The sequence below is a fragment of the Globicephala melas genome, chromosome 12, assembly GCF_963455315.2.
Source record: "Globicephala melas chromosome 12, mGloMel1.2, whole genome shotgun sequence".
Classification (NCBI taxonomy): domain Eukaryota; kingdom Metazoa; phylum Chordata; class Mammalia; order Artiodactyla; family Delphinidae; genus Globicephala; species Globicephala melas.
In genome coordinates, this window is record NC_083325.1 from 75,432,281 (window position 1) to 75,451,613 (window position 19,333).

At 37.3% G+C, this 19,333-nt stretch overlaps 2 protein-coding genes across 8 annotated transcripts in view; both read left to right on the forward strand.

The window, feature by feature from the left end:
• WDR35 (WD repeat domain 35) overlaps nt 1-6,769 on the forward strand; it is a 62,428-nt gene extending 55,659 nt beyond the window's left edge. For all 7 annotated transcript variants that reach the window (XM_060309505.1, XM_060309507.1, XM_060309506.1 and 4 more), the window contains 2 exons: nt 2,793-3,033; nt 3,333-6,769. In XM_060309505.1, coding sequence (XP_060165488.1) covers nt 2,793-3,033; nt 3,333-3,483 — 392 coding nt within the window. In that variant the 3' untranslated portion in view covers nt 3,484-6,769. The remainder of the gene's footprint in view (nt 1-2,792; nt 3,034-3,332) is intronic.
• Nucleotides 6,770-9,919: 3,150 nt separating this feature from the next.
• TTC32 (tetratricopeptide repeat domain 32) lies at nt 9,920-19,014 on the forward strand. Its single transcript, XM_030858342.2, has 3 exons — nt 9,920-10,427; nt 14,842-15,008; nt 15,754-19,014. The coding sequence occupies exons 1-3, from the start codon at nt 10,276-10,278 to the stop codon at nt 15,879-15,881; spliced, it is 447 nt and encodes a 148-aa protein (XP_030714202.1). The 5' UTR covers nt 9,920-10,275; the 3' UTR covers nt 15,882-19,014.
• The last annotated feature ends 319 nt before the right edge of the window (nt 19,015-19,333 follow it).

Sequence of the window (19,333 nt, forward strand, 5' to 3'; positions counted from 1 at the left end):
TTATGTACTTTTAAAAAAACATAATGATATGTTGTAAAATATTTCGATATTAGTAGATAGATTTCTATAGCATTTAACTGTATGTTAAATGTTTTTTATAAAATTGATACTTACATAACAATTTCAACCAAAACAGAAAAAAATCAAAAAAGGTAAAATAATCTTATAATTCAGAGATAATCATTGCTAACATTTGGGTGAACCTCCTTTTAGACATTTTTTCCAAGCCTATAAAATTGTATACAGTTTTATTTAAAATAATATCACACAATGTATGTTGCTCCTGAGTTTGATTTTTACCCTCAACAGTATATTGCAGTTATCTTTCTACATTGATAAATGTAGATCTATGTTGTCATTTTTAATACCTATATAATGTGCCATCGTATTTATGTACTATAATTTATAGAAGGTTATTTACATGTAGTATCAGGATCTTCATTTCTGGATTAACAATATCTTCAAGTTTAGATAGGTTAACTCCAAAAGAGCATAGTTATGAGAATTATGTTATAAACCAAAGCATATGAATGACTAAATCGTTACAGCGCTTTCAGATGGGCCATGACAGCATTGCCGGCACTGTCACCACCCACCCTGGGTCACATTGGTTGGGCCACTGTGAAATAGCCATCACCAGCACACATCATACCCCAATACATCATCAATCTATAGTACAATGGCATCATCTTTAAAAGAAACCTTCTTAGAGAAATTCTTTTATTTGAATGTTTCTGGAATTCTATAGTGATGACTTTTCTTTTTCTTTATTCATTTTTTTGTAAGAGCTCTTTAGAAATTATATATAGCAACCCTCTGTCATATCTGTTGATTTTCCCTGGCATTTATAAGTTACAATTACTTAACCTCTCTAAGCTTCAGTTTCTTTTTGTGAAAAGTAGGGATAATAGGATCTTCTTCATAGGGTTGTTTTGAGGATTAAGTGAGAAATTTATGAAAAGAAAACTTACTTATTATAGTGCCTGGATATTGTTAGCCCTCGAGAAGTGGTAGTCATGATGATGATATTGACAGTGGCTTTTTACATAGTCCTATCAATCAGTCTTGATAGGGGTCATGCTCAGGAAGTCCTTTACTTCAAGGTTATTAAATATTGTATTTTATTTTAACTTCTTAGTTATTCCAAAACCATTTATTAAAAACTTATTCATCCCTCATGGATTTGAAATTCTACCTTTATGAAACTAAATTCACACATTTTGTTAATCTCTTCCTAGGCTGTTATTTTCTAGACATGGACCTCTGTGTCTGTACTTCCTCTTATTTACCTTACTTTTACATTTTAATATCTGGAATTTCTGTTATCCTTCATTCCTCTTCCTTTATGAAAAACATTTTGGGTATTTGCTTGCATTTGTTCGTTCAGATTAACTTTAGAATCTTTTTGAAGGTGGGAAGAGTTTCAGTGAAGTCCTAGTGGATTTTGAATTAGAATTGCATTAATTTAATGTATTAATATTGGGATCATTGATATATTTATAATATTGAGTTTTCTCATCCAGAAACATCAGTTTTTAAAAACGTTTTGTATATCTGTGTTTCTCTCTAAAGTTCTATAGTTTTATTGTATTTTCTGTACATTTCTTTTGTAGCTGATTCCTGTTTTTGTCATTGTTAGCACTGGGGAATGTACCTTTTTTTTCTAATTGATTATCAGCTATACATAGGAATCATTTTTATTTTTGTATGTTTATAACTTACCTTCATTGAATTTTAACTGATTAATATGTGATATAAGTTATGCACTGTTTAAAATAGTTGTATTTTTTATAATTTATGCACAGTATCTAGACTTACTATATTACAAGATCAGTTGGACTTTTAACTTGAGATTCTTTACCTACTGGGTGAAGATATCCATATGCTTTAATATGGTTGTCGTTCAGTGATAAAATGATCTGAAACAATGTGTACTCTGTAAATTATTGCCTGTGAACCTGTGAAATTAGAGGGTATGTTTTATTGTAACTCAATGAATTTCCTTTTTGTAAATTTCTTCCACTGAACTTTGTTGTAAACACTTGACCCCAGCACCAGTTTATAGGAATCTAGTTGTAAAATACATGATTATGTTGTTTTAAATTGTTTTGTGAAATTTCCAATATCATACTATAACAAGATATTTTTAAGATTGCAAGGTCTAGAGAATAAAAAGATACAATTTGGTTACCAATCTGATATTAATTGTGCAGTGCATTTTTAAGAAAGAGATTATATCTCCAGCATAGAAAAATTGAAAATAAGGTATGGTAGCTGGCAAAATAAATTGTCTGAACTGACAACTTACAGTCTCATTTTCACTTCTTTTTTTCTCAAAGTTCTATTGTTTCAGTAAGACAAACAAAAGCAATAATCTGTTCAAAGAAACACAAAGAGAAAACATATGATTTCATGCTTTGCTTTTTTAACAAAAAGAAACATGATATCTTGAGAATCCACAGAAATTCTAACATATTTATATGCAACAAAAGATGGGTGTTTTGACACCAATTATTTTTGGTCTGTGTATATATTTCTAAGTGGCACAGCCATGTGCATCATTCGATGATGGTTATTTTTATAGGCCCTGAGCTGTTAGCTGGAGTTACAGAATGTGGAGATCATGGAGCCTCCTTCCTCCTACTTGTTCTCTGGGCACCTACCATTGTTTTCTTTAAGCTTGCTAAAGTTCATGTAGGTTAAACTGAAACAGCTTAACGTAGATTTTTTCCCATGCACGTTCAAGATATCATGATTGCTTTAAAAAATCCAAATTGTCTTCTCTTTCCTAGCTCTTCACCTGAGAGACTATGAAGACATCATCCCTGCCGTTGAGATCTACTCTCTGTTAGCACTCTGTGCATGTGCCAGTAGGGCTTTTGGCACTTGTTCAAAAGCTTTTATTAAACTTGAATCTTTAGAGACCCTCAGTTCGGAACAGAAACAGCAATATGAAAATCTTGCTCTAGAAATCTTCACCAAGCATACTCCAAAAGATAACAGAAAATCTGAATTGGACAGCTTTCTTGAAGGGTAGGCTAAATGTAACTAGTAGATGTCATTCTATAACACCTTACTAGAAGCTTGGATTTTTATATCTAAATAGTGTAATATAATAATTAAAGCACTAAATTTTGAAGTAATCTACCTTAATATTATACCCTATTTAATTTAGTCTTATAAGTATATTAATACTTGATTTTCTCATTGTAAGGAAAGTTTTTTATTTGAAACTTATCTTGAAATGCTTTTCATTCTTCAGTTTTTGTAGTGTAATGAAGTTTTGAGGAATTAGAAGTTTCAAAGTGTAATTGTCCCCTCTTATTTTACAGAGGGGAAGGGAAGCTGCCGACATGTGTTGCCACAGGAAACCCGGTCACTGAATATCAATTCTGGACATGCAGTGTGTGCAAGCACTGTGTCCTGGCTCAGGAAATAAGTAACTATAACTTCTGTCCCTTATGCCATAGTGCAGTGGGATGAAGAAATGACAAACTGCATATATAATAGGAGTGTTTATATAACAATGTTGAATTTATGTAAATAAGCATCATTATTTCAGTTGTATTTTTATAAAAAATTCTATATATATATAAAATACATAATATATACATATATAAAATTTTGTGTAAAAATACAACCATGAAATAATGATGCTGATTGTCATATAAATGTATGGCAATGGACCATATTATCTGCCTGTCTGTCTTATTTATCTATCTATCTATCTATCTATTTATCTATCTTGTGATTGGTTATATGATACTATGGAAATATTCCAAATAAGAAAATTTTTCTCACAGTGTCACGGTTACTAGCAGGGAGGGGTGGGGGAAACATGGGAATGGGGCAAAGTTGAATTTAGGGAACTGACATAACCTGTATTAGACGGAGGTTAAACAGTTGTAATACCAAAATGAGCACTGTCTCTAGCTGTGTTTAATTAAATAAGCATTGAAAGTCTTCTCTATTTTATTTTCAGAAGTGAAGAGAAGGCATTTTAAGACATAGATTTTTACAATTTGAATTGTTTCTAATAGCTTAATTTTTACATAGCTTGTCCTTTTTAATCTACCCTTTTAGTTTCATCTAAGAGATGACATTTGGTACTTTACTCTTCATGTTATTGTGCCAAACACTTAGCTGAATTTATAATGATATACATTTATACAAAAACATCTAGTTTGTAGCTGCAGTTTTACTTGAAACATTGTCACCAAGCTGGATCCTTTCTTTAAACAACTCTTGGGTTGTGGGGAGTGATTCTCAATATGCATCTGTTTTGACTTACTGTCATTAATTAAAAAAAAAAAATTGTAATCAGTAATGGGTGATTTCTTACCTATTTTATATAGCTAATAATATTCTCCATTTCTCACGATCTTACTTCCTCTCATTTTATGGTTTCAGGCCAGACTTAAGCACTATTCCGTCAAGATTATTTGCTGAAGTTTGGTTGATATTTAGCAGAGGCAACAAAGAGAAATATGCAAGGTTGTTATTGCAGCTTCAATACTTAGGTTAGTTAACTCTCTCAATGTGATATGTTTCTGGTCCTATAGAGCCAAGTTAAGCCTGATGCAGATGGAGAATAGTGAGCTATGAGAAGAAGTTTAGAGCTTAAATGAGCTCATAATAGATAGCAGGCTCCTGTCACTAAATAAAATGAGAAGACCAGAAATCTTCGAAGTCTCTGACTGTGTTCACGTGCCTTGTGGGAAGTTGCCTTGATATAACGGTAGCCTCCAAATACACTACCAAGCAAGCCATTCCAGAGGTCACGGAACAGAAAGGGTTACAAGCTCAAATCACATGGTTTATTGAATCAACTTGAAATATACAGTGAAGAACAAGGAGAAAGTGATGGGATAGATTAACACTATTAGTATAGGATGCCAGTCAGGTAGAGAGAGCACAGTTCCTGATTCCTGAGTTGTAATCTGTTCTTATGCCCTGACTATTACTCTGCCTCATCGCCTTCCCCCTGATAGTGTGGCTAGGAAGAGGACCAGAGCTGAGATTTGAGCCGGGGGACCCGGATCGAATGGAGTGTGCCCGAGGCCAGTGAGGCACATTTGCTCAATAGAAAAGGCAGTTTTACCTGGTCATAGCTGTAGCTGCCAGTGACCCTGCTGAGCAGTTGTGGATTCAGTTGTATTTCCTGGGCAGAGGACAGACCAGAATAAGAGTCATCAGTGGGTAATTGAATTAAGACCTCCCGCATATTGAGCACTTGCTAAGTCTTATGCATACCTAGTGTGCCGTGAATATTTAGTGCCTTGGTTGCCTTTTGTATTTTTAGTGCCTTGTCAATATTAGGTATAGTCACACATATATGCTCTATTTACTTTGTCTAACATGTCTCATAAGTTTCTAACTTATCTAAGTTTAAGACAGTGAATTTCATCTATCTCATTTGTTTTTGTCTGTAACAGAATGCAGTATTCCCCCAAATCAGAAACCAACATCCTAACTAAGATCTCAGCCCTAGGGAATATATCTCCTGTTGAACTTATTACATCTTGAACTAATTACATCTTCCCACAAGACTTTCTCTTTTCAGGAATGAAACTATTCTCTGCTTCATCAATGAGAGAGAGGTTTTCAGGGATGTAGGTTTAGGAATTCCTGCAGGACTGCATGTTCAGAGTTGTGATTCTTGGTCCATGGTCTAATGCCTGAATATCTCTTCTTTCTCTTTCTCATCCCAGAAATCAGCTGAGAACTCAAAGTTAGATTGTCATTCTCTAGCCCTTACTGTTACTTATTGATTACACTCCCATTTGCTTCAATTCCAAAATCAGCTGTTGACTCCTCAGACTTTTCCTAACATACCTTATGGGAACTCTCTTCTGGAGCCTTCTCATTTGCCACTAATTCCTTGCTACCTGAGCGCTAGAATTTTTCCTCCAACTAATTATTTCAGATAGATCCCGAGTTGTTGTCACTACTTCTTGTTCAGTTTAATCAAGAAACCAAAATCTCTAAAAACAACCTCTCATACCTTGTAGACCTAGGTTATCACATATGTATATGTATGTATGTATGTATATATACTTATACACATACATATATCCACATGCATATACACATATATATATGTGTGTGTGTGTGTGTGTATATATATATATATATATATGTACACACACAGACATATCTTTCCAACTACTGTAAAAGCTTATGACTATTTGGGATTTATATCTGTGAATGTTTTAGGGATCTGCCGTAATGTCTTGGGGACAGACCTTTGTCCTCCTTGAAAATTGGTTTTATTCAACATGAAGGAAATTTCAGGATAATGACACCAACAGATTCTCCCCTGATTAAAGGGGCAGTGAGAAGCAAAATTGTCTATATACAACAAATACTTGGAGAGAATTCGGATAGACAGAATGAGGCAGTATATTGAAGACATTATAATAAAGGTTGTTCTCTTCTTGTAATAAACATGAGCTGACTCCCTTTAAGTAATGCTTTTCTTTATCGTAAAATTTGGCCTGAATTATGTTAAGTTTCAAAGTAGCATGGTAGGCCGAACTATTGAGATGATCGAAGTGATTGATAAAGCCATACAAATAAACAGTGTGCTAACAAGCAGCATAGCATTGTTGACCTGCTGTCATGCACAAATGCTAATTTTATTTTATATATGTATTATATATATATTACATACATGTTTTTGCTAACATACACTTTGAAATTATCTTTTTGTATTCTAAGAGCTGAGATCTTAGGTTTTATGTGGCATTAGTGAAAAAACATAAAAATAATAAATGTTGAGGTAAAAATTGTATTTATCCTGTTTTCTTTATCTATAACTCATGCTAACATGGTATTTGTCTTGTTTTGATGTAAATATTTTGATGGGGGTTGGGTCGAAGGGTATTGGGCTCCAGAGTGGATAAGGGGAGATAGGGACAGGAGATACAGTAGTTGTACAATATCACTTTTGCTACCTACAGGAAAACAACAACAATTTATTAAAGATACTAGGCAAATGTCTGATGACTGGAGGTTGCAGTGAATTACTCCTTAGAGATCATACAGAGTTCACATTTAGAAATGGGGAAACATTGTTTTCAGATTTTTAATGGAAAATCAAGAATACCTAATTTGATGATGTTATAGCTCCAAAATATTGCTACGGAGTTTCTAAAATGAAAATCGCGATATTACGTTGCCCCCTACTGCCTACTCTTATCATTTTCTCAGTTCGTTTTTTAAAAGAAATTAACACTGTTTTTAAAAAATAATATATTTATTTATTTATTTATTGGCTGCATTGGGCCTTCGTTGCTGCACGCGGGCTTTCTCTAGTTGCAGCGAGTGGGGGCTACTCGTCGTTGCGGTGCACGGGCTTCTCATTGCGGGGGCTTCTCTTGTTGTGGAGCACGGGCTCTAGGCGTGCGGGCTTCAGTAGTTGTGGCTCACAGGCTCTACAGCACAGCTCAGTAGTTGTGGCGCACGGGCTTAGTTGCTTCGCAGCATGTGGGATCTTCGTGGACCAGGGCTGGAACCCATGTCCCCTGCATTGGCAGGTGGATTCTTGACCACTGTGCCACCAGGGAAGTCCCACTTACTGGTTTTTGAGTATAAAACTAACATATGTTCATGTGAGAAAATTTCAAAAGTACATAGAGTATAGATGAGAAAGTAAAAATAGTCTTAATAACCTTTTTAAAAATAAAAGGCATTAATTTATATTTCAGTTGAATTTAGGAGAAGAAAAAAATGAGGTGAAATGGGAATTCCCTTGTGGTCCAGTGGTTAGGACTCCACGCTTTCACTGTCAAGGGTGCAGGTTCGATCCCTGGTAGGGGAACTAAAATCCTGCAAGCCCCGCTGTGTGGCCAGAAAAAAAAAAAAAGAGGTGAAACTGAAGAAATTGCTGTTCTGTAAGTTTTCTTCATAATAAGAGCTCTTTGTTTTTAAGAGATTTCTCAAAAATTAAAAGAAAAAGTAGACATTAGAGTTTCTATTTTATTTACTCATTTCTTATTTGGCACAGTTTAAATTTCTAGTTAGTAAAATATAGAGGAATTTAGAGAAAAATGGGAAACCTCTACATACCCACTATAATAGCTAGAATTGAAACTGACAAATGTTGGGGAAGATATGGAGTAATTGAAACCCTCATACATTGCTGGGGGAGATGCAGAGTAGTACACCCACTCTGGAAAAGTTGAGTTCTAGAAGTTCTCTATATATTCTGGAAATATATATGTGTAGTGTATGTGTGTGTATACACGTACTTTTAAATTTTATTTATTTATTATTTATTTTTACTATCCCAGTCAGTGACAGGGAAACCTTACTGAGGCCCCTAGCCATGGGGCTCAGGCAGGGGGCTGCCCTGCAGAGGAAGGAGGACCTCGTGGAGGAGTCTTATTTGACTTTCTTCTCAGGGCACAGGCTGTTGTGGTGGCCACACTTCTTGAGGCAGATGACGGTGTGGGGTTAAAGGCAAGCATGACGCTTTCAGCAGATCATCTTATAGTTGTATTGCTGGCTGAGCTGGCTGAGGGAAGTCTTGATGATGCCACCCTGCAGGCAAAGCACCGAGTGCAGGTGGACTGTGTGGAAGCTGGGCAAGAGAGTCGGAGAGGGACAGCAACTGAGCCTGGGCCCAGCAGCTCAGTCACGGGGCAGGGCCCTCCAGTGTCCTGTAGACCAGCGCTTCCCAAGTGTGATGGAGACGCCATGTCAGATCCCTTCGTCCTGTGAGTAGATGGACACACCAGCCCAAACCTGCTCCACAGAACCTCCATCTTTGCATTTCACACCCGTATCAGATACATGATTTGCAGATATTCTCTCTTACTCTCTGGGTTATTTACTTTGTTGATAGTCTTTTAATGCACAAAAGGTTTTACTTTTCATAAAGTCCAGTTTATTTTTTCTTTTGTTGCCTGTCTTTTTGGTGTCATAGCCAAGAAATCATTGCCAAATCCAATGTCATGAAGCTTTTGCTTTATGTTTTCTTCTAAGAATTTTTAATCTTTAGCTCTTACGTTTAGGTCTTTAGTCCATTTTGAGTGAATTTTCTAATATGCTATTTAGGTCCCACTTCCTTCTTTTGCATGTGGATATCCAGTTTTCCCACCACCATTTATGGAAAAGACTGTCCTTATGCCAATACCACACTCTTTTGATTACTGTGCTTTAGTAAGTTTTGAAATCAGGATGTGTAAGTCCTCCAGCTTTGTTATTTTTCAAGATAGTTTTGGCTATTTGGAATCCCTTGAAATTTCTTATGATTTCTAGGATGGAGTTTTATATTTCTGTAAAAACATCATTGGGATTTTGATAGGGATTCCATTGAATCTGTAGATTGCTTTAGTACGAACATGGTTTGTCTATTTATGGCTTTCTTTCATCAATATTTTGTAGTTTTCATCTAACCAAGTCTTTCATCTCCTTGGTTAATTCATAAGTATTTTATTCTTTTTAATGCTATGTTAAATGGAATTGTTCTCTCAGGACTGTTCATTTTATGTAATTTTTACTTGGATTAAACATATTGTGTTTAATACATTACTACATGGGTTTCCCTTTGGCATAAAGGGCCTGGCAATGCAAACTGACATCCTCGACCCCAGACTATTAACACAAAATACTATTCAATTAATCCTTACACTATTCTAGAAGTTCAAAAAGGTTGAGAAGTTTGCAGTCTAGAGCCTTGGAGTTAATAAATGGTAGTGTTTGAAACTGGACTCAGGTCCATGTGACAACTAAGCTCATGGGATTCCGACATAAAATGTCTCAGTGTAACCACAGCCTACTTAGAACAACCTCTAGCAGGTGGACGCAGGAACCGGAAAAGTGCTACAACAAATCCGTGGGTCCTTTAGCCATTCATAAAACAAACCTACATCTTTTCCGCTTCCGGCACCGCCCCCCTGCCCCCACCATTCACTGTAACAAAGGGCAAACTCCTTGCAACATGTAACCACGGACTTGGAAACCAGTTTGGGACTATCGATCTACTGCTTTTCTGGAGACAGGTAGGCGAGACCAGCAGTAACAAGAGAACTGCACTTCACAGGGGTCTGTCTGCCCAAGCTTTCCTGAAGCACCTGCGCTCGCCACCAGCAGCGTCATTAATCCCGCGAGACGACGGGTCCGCGGAAGGCACAAAATTCCCCCTTTTCTAGAGCCCAGGTTTTTGCCGTCAAGTTAAATTCCGGGGTGCGGAAGTAGCTTTGTCGTGCCGCCTCTAATCGCTCAGAAATCAACCCCAGTTCTACAGGGAAAGCTAGGCCTCCGACCGCTATGGAAGGGCAGCAAGGGCAAGAAAAGCTCGCGACCCTAGCGCTTGCCCAAGCTCATTTCCAGAAGGGCGAGTACGCGGAGGCCGAAGCGCTGTACTCCGCTTACGTTCGCCAGTACGCCTGTGCGGCCTCCGAGGGAGACGCGTCCGGGAGGTAAGTATCGCGAGAAGTCGGCACAGCGGGACCTCGGCAAGGTGGGCGGCAGGGTCCGTCTAGTCTGGTTTTCGGCTACCCGAGCTCACCGGCGCAGCGGGCAGACGTTTGTCTTTCCAGAAAGGCAGTGAGGGAGCATCCTAGAGCGCAGCCCTCGGCGCGTTCCTCTGGGACACCCATGAAGGTGTCCGGACACCGGGGCGCCGGCTGCCTTTCACCTCGAGTGTCCCCATTCTATGTTACTCTGATCCAGAGTCTTAGAGCGAGACCTGGTGAGGGCGAGGTGCCGTGGGGGCCACGCTAGCACACAGTACCGCAACGCCACGACATCACAGCAGGTGTTTTGTTTTTCACTGTGAAAAATTTAAATATATGGAAATGGTGTAATGAAGCTCCAGGTAACCATCACAGGGCTTAAGCATTATCAGTTCATCCAGGGCATCATATTATTCATCCATTGATGTTTCAGAGTGCATTTCTAGATATTAAGGATTTAAAAAGGTGTAACCACAATATCATTAGCACATAATTGCTAATGTCAAGTTTTGGAATTTTCCTGGTTGATCAATAAAGGTTGTTTTGTTTTGTTTGCTTGTTTGGTTGGTTTTTAGCAGTTGGTTAAAGTCGGGTTGCACGTCAAGTCTTTTAGCCTTTAAGGCTCCCCTTCATTTTTTTGCCTTGCAGTTTATTTGGTGAGGAAACCGGGTCATGTGTCCTGAGAGTTTCCCGTATTTTGGATTTGTTGAATTCAACACCCTGATGTCATTTAATATGGTCCTCTGTCTCCTACATTTCTTGTGAGTTGGTAGTTAAATCTTGAGGTTTGATCCAATTCATATACAGAATTATGGTGAGAACACTATTGTAAGTGGTGTTGTGTCCTTCTGTCAGAGAACATGTAATGTCTTTTTTTGTGTGATGTTAGCAACCTTGATACCGACTAGGGTTCTTGGCCTTCCCCAATCAATAGAAACTGATGAGACTAGACAAGAAATTCCGGCAAGGCTTTCTTGGGGCCCCTGCTGCAGCGGGAGGGAGCAAACACAAGTAACAGATTCCCTTGCTCCCCGAGGAGGGGCGAGCTGGTTCCTTATAAGGGGTGAGGGGAGGGGGTGTGTCCGGGGTCCGGCTGGCCGGAGGGGTGGCTTAGGCGGTCTGCCCACCCCTTTGGGGGCGTTGAGTGCAGGGGGCATGCGCGATACCTTGCTTTTGCTCCCGACACCTTGTTTTTGCTCCCGGCTCTTCAGAAATGGCAGTTGGCGTCTGTTTTTGGTTTTGGTCTTGTATCTTGTCCATAATTTGCACCAACTTTTTAGTCCCGTATAGTTTCTTTGTATTTTGTTGCTCAAGGAGATGTTTGTCCAGGTGCAAGCGCTGCAGGTTTTGCCTTTGTTGTTCTTGTTGATTGTGTTGAGTGGTCCAGGATGAAAAAAGAAAGGGCAGCTGAATGAGCAGGTTTTTTGACAGTTCTGAGTTGTCTACGCTATCACCCTCCTCTCCCCTCAAGGATTTGATTTTTCTTGACAGGATGCCAGCTAGTCTTATCTGTATGAGGCTTATGATTCTTCTCCTGTTTGTTAAACTCACATGGAATTAAATCAGAAACATTTAGTGGCTTTCTTATTTCAGTCATACACCAGACTAATAGTTAATAGAAGTTTTGGGACAAGCAATAAGATGGTACCCACCCCCCCCAAAGTTAGTAATCATAGAAAATGTAGTTTTCTATTCTTGTTTCAAGCTCTATAAGCATAGACTTATCTAGTAGGTTAATTTTTTTTTATTTTTTAATTTTTTATTGAAGTATAGTTGCTGTACAATATTATATGTTACAGGTATACAATATAGTGATTCACAATTTTTAAAGGTTATACTCCATTTATAGCTATTATAAAATATTGGTTATATACCCTGTGTTGTACAATAATATATCCTTGTAGATTTTTTTTTTTTTTTTTTTCTCGGTACGCGGGCCTCTCACTGTTGTGGCCTCTCCCGTTGCGGAGCACAGGCTCCGGACGCCCAGGCTCAGCGGCCATGGCTCACGGGCCCAGCTGCTCTGCGGCATGTGGGATCCTACCAAACGGGGGCACGAACCCATGTCCCCTGCATCATCGGCAGGCAGACTCTCAACCACTGCGCCACCAGGGAAGCCCCCTTGTAGCTTATTTTATACCTAATATTTTGTACCTCTTAATCCCCCACCCCTGTATTATCCCTTCCCCCTTCCCCACTGGTAACCACTAGTTTGTTCTCTATATCTGTGAGTCTGCTTCTTGTTTGTTATATTCACTAGTTTGTTATATTTTTTAGACTTATCTAGTAGGTTTCAAAAAGGATTCATCAGCAACAGGCATCGATGCCTCTAGTCTTGTTACTCCTCCTCCTTTTTTCATCTCAGCCTGAGAGCACAAATTTGTTATGTGGCAAATGTAATTTCTGCCCCTTACCAGCATAGGAAAGAAAATCTGTGGAGGTTTAGCAGAAGGTTGCTCAGCATGCCTGCATGAGCCTTCTAATTTCCTTATAGTTCTGAAATTCTTCTAGGAACTCATGGTTAAACTGAATTCTGTCATTTCAACTTTCTTCCTTAAATATATCTTTTAGGGTTCGTTTATTTTTAAAACAATGGGTCAGTGAATCATTTTGAAACAGTATTCACAGTCTTTGTATGCCTGCCACTCTGAATGGTTTATAACGTTTTCTTTTAATATCCAAAAGTGCAGCCTTAGCCATAAACGTAATTTCCAAATTTTTTTTTCTTTGCTAAAGTTAGCAAGTGCAAAGAAAAAAAAAATCTACTTTTGGATTAGGTGACTTGGTTATATTCCATCCAAGTAAACACTATCATTACAAAATTCTCAGTATTAAAAAAATTTGGCTTTAACTGTTAGCCCATGTCTTTAAAATATGAAACGATTTCCATAGGGAGAGTAGGCTTTAGAATTTGTTGTAATGAGATCTGATTCTAAATCAAACATTTGATGATCCTCTGATAATAAAACACTTATAACAAAGTTTTGAAGCTTAGAAATTTAATGACTAAAGCCTTACATTTTTCTTAATACTCTTTACTGGGCAGCAGTCCAGCTATATCATAACAGAGAGAGATAAGCGGAGCGTCCCTTCTTGTTCACTAGGATTTAACGGTGGTGCTGGCGGCATCTAGAAGTGTCCATGTACCCAGTCTCTCTCAGTCCTAGCTCACAGAAACAGACATTTTCTAAAGTTTCAGTGATTCCTTTCCATTGTTAGGAAACTTAAACTTGAAGGAGACCCCTAGGCTGTGAGTACCGCTCCTAACAGCAGTAATTACAGTCCCTGTCTGAGATCTCAAGGATCAAGATGTTAAGAGAAGTAACTTTTAATAACACTGACTGCGGTCACAAATATTTTCTGAGAACTAGACTTTGAACTGTGGAGTATAACAAAGAATGACAGCTGAGTTCAGCCTGCATCTTCCCTGTTTGGTTCAAATTTGAGAATCCTCTTTGAAAAAAAGAAAGGAAAACAGAATCATCTCTGACATGGAGCAGAGCCCACTGATATTCTCTGTGTACAAGATTTGTCCAGCAGAGGCTGGCGTGTGTGTGTGTGTGTGTGTGTGTGTGTGTGTGTGTGTGTGTGCGCGTGTGTGTGTCCTGTTGAGCTGGTGGCTGGTCAGAGCTGCCTGGATGTCTAACCACTCACAGGAGGCTGCTCACTCAAAGCTCCTTGGACCACCTCTGGAGCCCTCAGATGCAGTGCCGTTTCTGCACACAGGACCCCCAGTGTGGACCAGAGCCATGATGTCCCACTAGCAGGAAGCCAGTCTGGCCTTGGGAAGGATACCTGCTGAGGCTGGAGGGAGGGCGATTCTGTCCCCAGAGAGCACTCCCTAGGGATCAGCGTGTTGATTTTTCACTTAGAGTTAACCTCTGTTTCTTTACTGGTGGAAAATGAGTTAAAATCTCAGTGTTTTGAGATCATTTAAAAATTTGAGGATAAAACTGATTCACTTTATGACATGTCCGTAGCACACTTGAACTTTGGGCTGGCTTTCCCTCCTTGCTTCATTCAATTCTGAGCTGTCTTCTTTGCCTCACTGGCATGTGCTTTAGAAAATAAACATTTTCATATTATATTCAACAACACAAGTTGACAATGAACAGGGGCTTTGAACACACAGTAAAATGAATGTGCTTTTCAGATTGACATTGCAGTGCTATATAACCTTGCAAATGTAGAAACCAGGATTAAACAAAAATTGACTCCACTGCTTTATTTCCTTGCACTTTGTTTCTTCCGCTTGGTTTTTCAGTGTAGATACTGCATGTTATAGGCTATGAGTTTGACAACACCCGAAAGAGAATGAAAGGGGAAGCAAGAGGAATTTGGCAACACTGTGTTTTTAATGTGAACTTTTTGTTTAAAGCAAATGCAGCCCTGAGGATTTGGCTACTGCATATAACAACAGGGGGCAAATCAAGTACTTCAGGGTGGATTTTTATGAAGCCATGGATGACTACACATCTGCCATAGAAGTCCAACCCAATTTTGAAGTTCCATATTACAACAGAGGGTTGATACTATATAGGCTGGGTAAGGATCTTTTTCCCCCCTTTTGTCTTTGACTGTATTCTGTGAATTCAGAGCTCTCAAATGTTGTAAAGCTAATGTAGCAATCATCCAGTGTGAAAGTGATGTGAAATTCAGGTTTAGAGCCTGGAGCAAAGGAAGCCACCTGAATTTATTTTAGGCTTTCAGTAGGTGTTACAGACCACAGCGGGGCACTGGGGTGGGAATTGGACCTGGGCACAGGAGTGAGAGTGATCCCATTACTTCGTGCCTCTGCATCCCCAGCTGCGAAATGAGGGTAATGCTTCTGATCCCCTGGGAAGCTTTTCTGAGTTAAAATCTTTGAAGGCATACAAGACAATATAAAGTGAAGGGGTTTTAGATTCTTGGACTAAAGGGACTGTTAGGATCGTTTCTCATTAAAGTGTTAAAAAGAATATTAATTTCCTGTTTCTTAATTTTACTGTAATTATATAAAATAGGTGATATGATTTTGTTGAAATTTTGTGATGATTTAGGCTATGTACCTGTTAAATCCCAGTACGTAAACCCATAACTAATTTTAAGTGTATTAATCTGTAAGGGTACACAAAGTTACTGTGATTCAAACATCCCTACATCATTATCAAGAGGAAAATATTCCTTTAGTAGGAGTGGTTGAAAGCTTGTAAATATAAAAGCAAAAGTATATGCATCCAAACTTTGCTATGAATAATATATAGAAATACTCAGTGTTTTTTCTTTTCCATTTTTTTGGGTTCTGGTACAGGATACTTTGATGATGCTTTGGAAGATTTCAAGAAAGTATTAGACTTAAATCCTGGATTTCAAGATGCTGTTTTGAGCTTAAAACAGACTATTCTAGACAAAAAAGAAAAGCAAAAAAGAAATTATTGAAAATTTTAACTTAGTTGAAATACTAACTCATGATCCACCTGGCATCTCATTGTCTTTAATTTAAAGCTGGTGTTAAGCTATTTTGATTTATATTTAAGATAAAGAGATTCATGCATCAGCACTGAAAGTTAAATGATGTACTTAAGGTAGTTAATTTCAGATTGAGTAACTATGTTGAGTGAGTATGCTTTTATGAAGTGTAAATAAGTAAAAAGAATGTATAATTGTATATTATTACAGTAAAATATTTAAAGAAATGTGTGGTGTTTTCTTCAGTAAAACTATTTATTTTGCTATTTTTTATTCCCAACTTTTTATTTAAAAAATCTTACCTCTACAGAAAATTGGAAGTATAGTACAATAAACACTTACAAACTTTTCACTGAGGTTCACCAGTTGTTAACATTGTGTCACATTTGCTTTTTCTCTATACTTAAATATATAACTTTTTACTGAGCCACTTGAAAATAAGTTGCGCAGATATCACAATACTTTACTCCTAAATATTTCAGCCTGCATTTTCTAAGAATAGAGACAGCCTTCTTTATAGCCACAATACCGTTATAATACCTAATAAAACTAATAATTCTATAATATCATCCATACCCAGCCCATATTCGAATTCCCCAATTGTTTCCAAAATGTCTTGCGTAGATTTTTATTTCTGGATCTGGAGTCAATCAAGTTACACTGCATTTTGTTGTTAAGCCTCTTTGTGTTCTCTTAATCTACAATAGTCCCCTGCCCATTTTCTCCCCATGGTATTCACTTTGAGAGCAAAGCTATTTTATATAGCTAGGCTAGAGAGACATAACGTTTGGGCTTAAAAATAAACACATGTCTTGCATGAGAGCAATTTGAAAGAATTCAACTTACACTTGATTTTCTCTAGTAATCGTTGATAAGGTAGTTAAGATTTAAATATCGAGCATCGTTTTTTGTCTCTGGATAATGACACTAATAATCCTATCATCAACATTTACTGAATACTCACGATAAGCCAAGAACTGTTCACACTCTATATAATAAATTGTGAGTGGAATGGGGGTGATTAGAGAGGTGAGAAACTGACAAAAAGCACTTAGTAAATAGAAGGCTTTTAAAAAATCTATTTTATTTGGGTGCTGCAACGCTCGATTAGGCTATGATGACGCTTTCGAGAGCTGGGAAGGATTTGAAGGGAAAACAAGCCAGAGACACCATGTCTCACCTACATTTTTGTGTGTGGGTTTTTATTGTTGAGGTTTGGCTTTCAAAGATTCAGAGCCTGTATCTGGGGATCTCCCAAACTAGTTTATTATTGCTGTGGAAAAAAACAAACTTATTTTACAACTTATTAAAAAAATAAAATAAAAAGCAAAGTCCGTAGACCTTGGGAAGGTTTGAAGCCAGTCTGTCCTGAAAATCAAATACTTAAAAAATGCTTCGATAACTTTATTTTCTCTTGGCTTATGTTCTCTTTTTTTTACTCTTGACTGGGATCAGATGTAATATGAAAAAAAGCTTATTAAAAATTTAATTTGGTTTTGTAGGGTTTTATTATTCAACGTTTCTTCATCCTTTATCAGAAAAAAGTCACTCAAGTTCAGAATCAGCAATTGCTGATTTGGAACCCAGACACTTACTTACTTTTCTCAAGTTACCGGAAATAACTAAAGAATAATATATTTTCCTCATGTATTTTCTTCAAAACTTCCGACATTACACATTCAGATTCTAAATTTCTGATTGACTAATACCTTTGCTATCTGCCTTTTTAAAAAAATTTTTAAATATTGTTTTGATGTGGACCATTTTTAAAGTCTTTATTGAATTTGTGACAGTATTGCTTCTGTTTTATGTTTTGGTTTTTTGGCGGCGAGGCATGTGGGATCTGAACTCCCCGACCAGGGATCAAACCCGCAACCCCTGCATTGGAAGGGGAAGTCTTAACCATTGGACCACCAGGGAAGTCCTGCTATGTACCTTTTAAAAAAGACGTTATTTTATGTTTGCTGTTGTTTATATTTCCCACATTTCAGTACTTGTTGAGCTCTTTTTCTACTAGAAAAGTGCCCAAACTATATTGTTTTCCAGTTTTTTTCTCTCTACAAACAAGGCAGAAAATTGTAGTTTGTTTTAAGGTTTGTCCTTTACAAAGTAAGGTAAGAGAGAATAAATGGATATAAATTACTTTTGAGCTTAGAAAATAACTTTTAACTCTTAAGCATGGAGCTTTTTTTTTTTTTTTTTGTCTGAAATCTGGAACTGAATGAAGCATGTGGACTTCCTTTATGATAACAAACCAAGCCCAGCTGCTGGATGAGCAAATGAAATTTCCAAGTCAGCTTTTGATCATTATCTGTTTGCCCTTTTCTAGATTTTTTCTGGTTTTTCTGCCTTTCACTGGCCTCTCTACCCCTTCCCCCCACAACACTATATAGTCTTAGCCTTCCGCTGTTTTGCAGGTCTTCGTCTTTCTCAATGGGCAGAATATATTTCAGCCCTGCCACTCAGCACAGATCAATTCAGCATACGGCAACACATCTCAATATCTCCATCTCTGCCAAGTCTAATCCCCCTTAAACATCTGACTCTAAGCTTCAAATAATTAAACCCCTATCTTGCTTAACAACTTTAATTTATCCTTGAAAATGCTTCTGCTAAGTGAAAAGCCATAACATGAAAACATTTTACATTCATTTTAATTGGAAAAATTACAAATTCCATCTTAGCCCAAGATACCCAAATACTTTTTGCAGATAGAAAAATATATCACGAAATAATGCCATTTGCAGCCACATGGATGGACCTAGAGATTGTCACACTGAGTGAAGTAAGTCAGACAGAGAAAGACAAATATATGAAATCACTTATATGTGGAATCTTAAAAAAGGGTACAAATGAACTTATTTACAAAACGGAAATAGAGTTACAGATGTAAAAACAAACTTATGATTACCAGGGTGTAAGGGGAGGGAGGGATAAATTAGGAGATTGGGATTGACATATACACACTACTACATATAAAATAGATAACTAATAAGGACCTACTGTATAGCACAAGGAACTCTACTCTGTAATGGCCTATATGGGAAAGGAATCTAAAAAATAGTGGATATAAGTATATGTATAAATGATTCACTTTGCTGTACACTTGAAACTAACACAACATTGTAAATCAACTATACTCCAATAAAAATTAAAATATATATATATCAATTGACTGATAAAGACAAGTTTATATAAGTAATAATTTGGAATTACATAATTACAACAGTTACATAAACTGTAATGGCATGAATGCTTCCTTTACTCATTATTTTTTCTGTACCATCAGTTTTATTGAGATACAGAGTGTACAATTCAGTGGGTTTTAAGTATATTCAGAGTTTCTGTACCATTCTCAACTTTTTCAAGCTTTTCGGGTCTCATGGTCTTCTGGCATGCAAAATGCACTTAATGAAGTTATA

Bases quoted from the DNA above. Each gene is read 5' to 3' on its own strand.
- TTC32 (XM_030858342.2), top strand. From the start codon at position 10,276: ATGGAAGGGCAGCAAGGGCAAGAAAAGCTCGCGACCCTAGCGCTTGCC. The intron at 10,428-14,841 runs GTAAGTATCGCG...TTTTGTTTAAAG, and splicing joins GAGGGAGACGCGTCCGGGAG to CAAATGCAGCCCTGAGGATT. The intron at 15,009-15,753 runs GTAAGGATCTTT...GTTCTGGTACAG, and splicing joins GTTGATACTATATAGGCTGG to GATACTTTGATGATGCTTTG.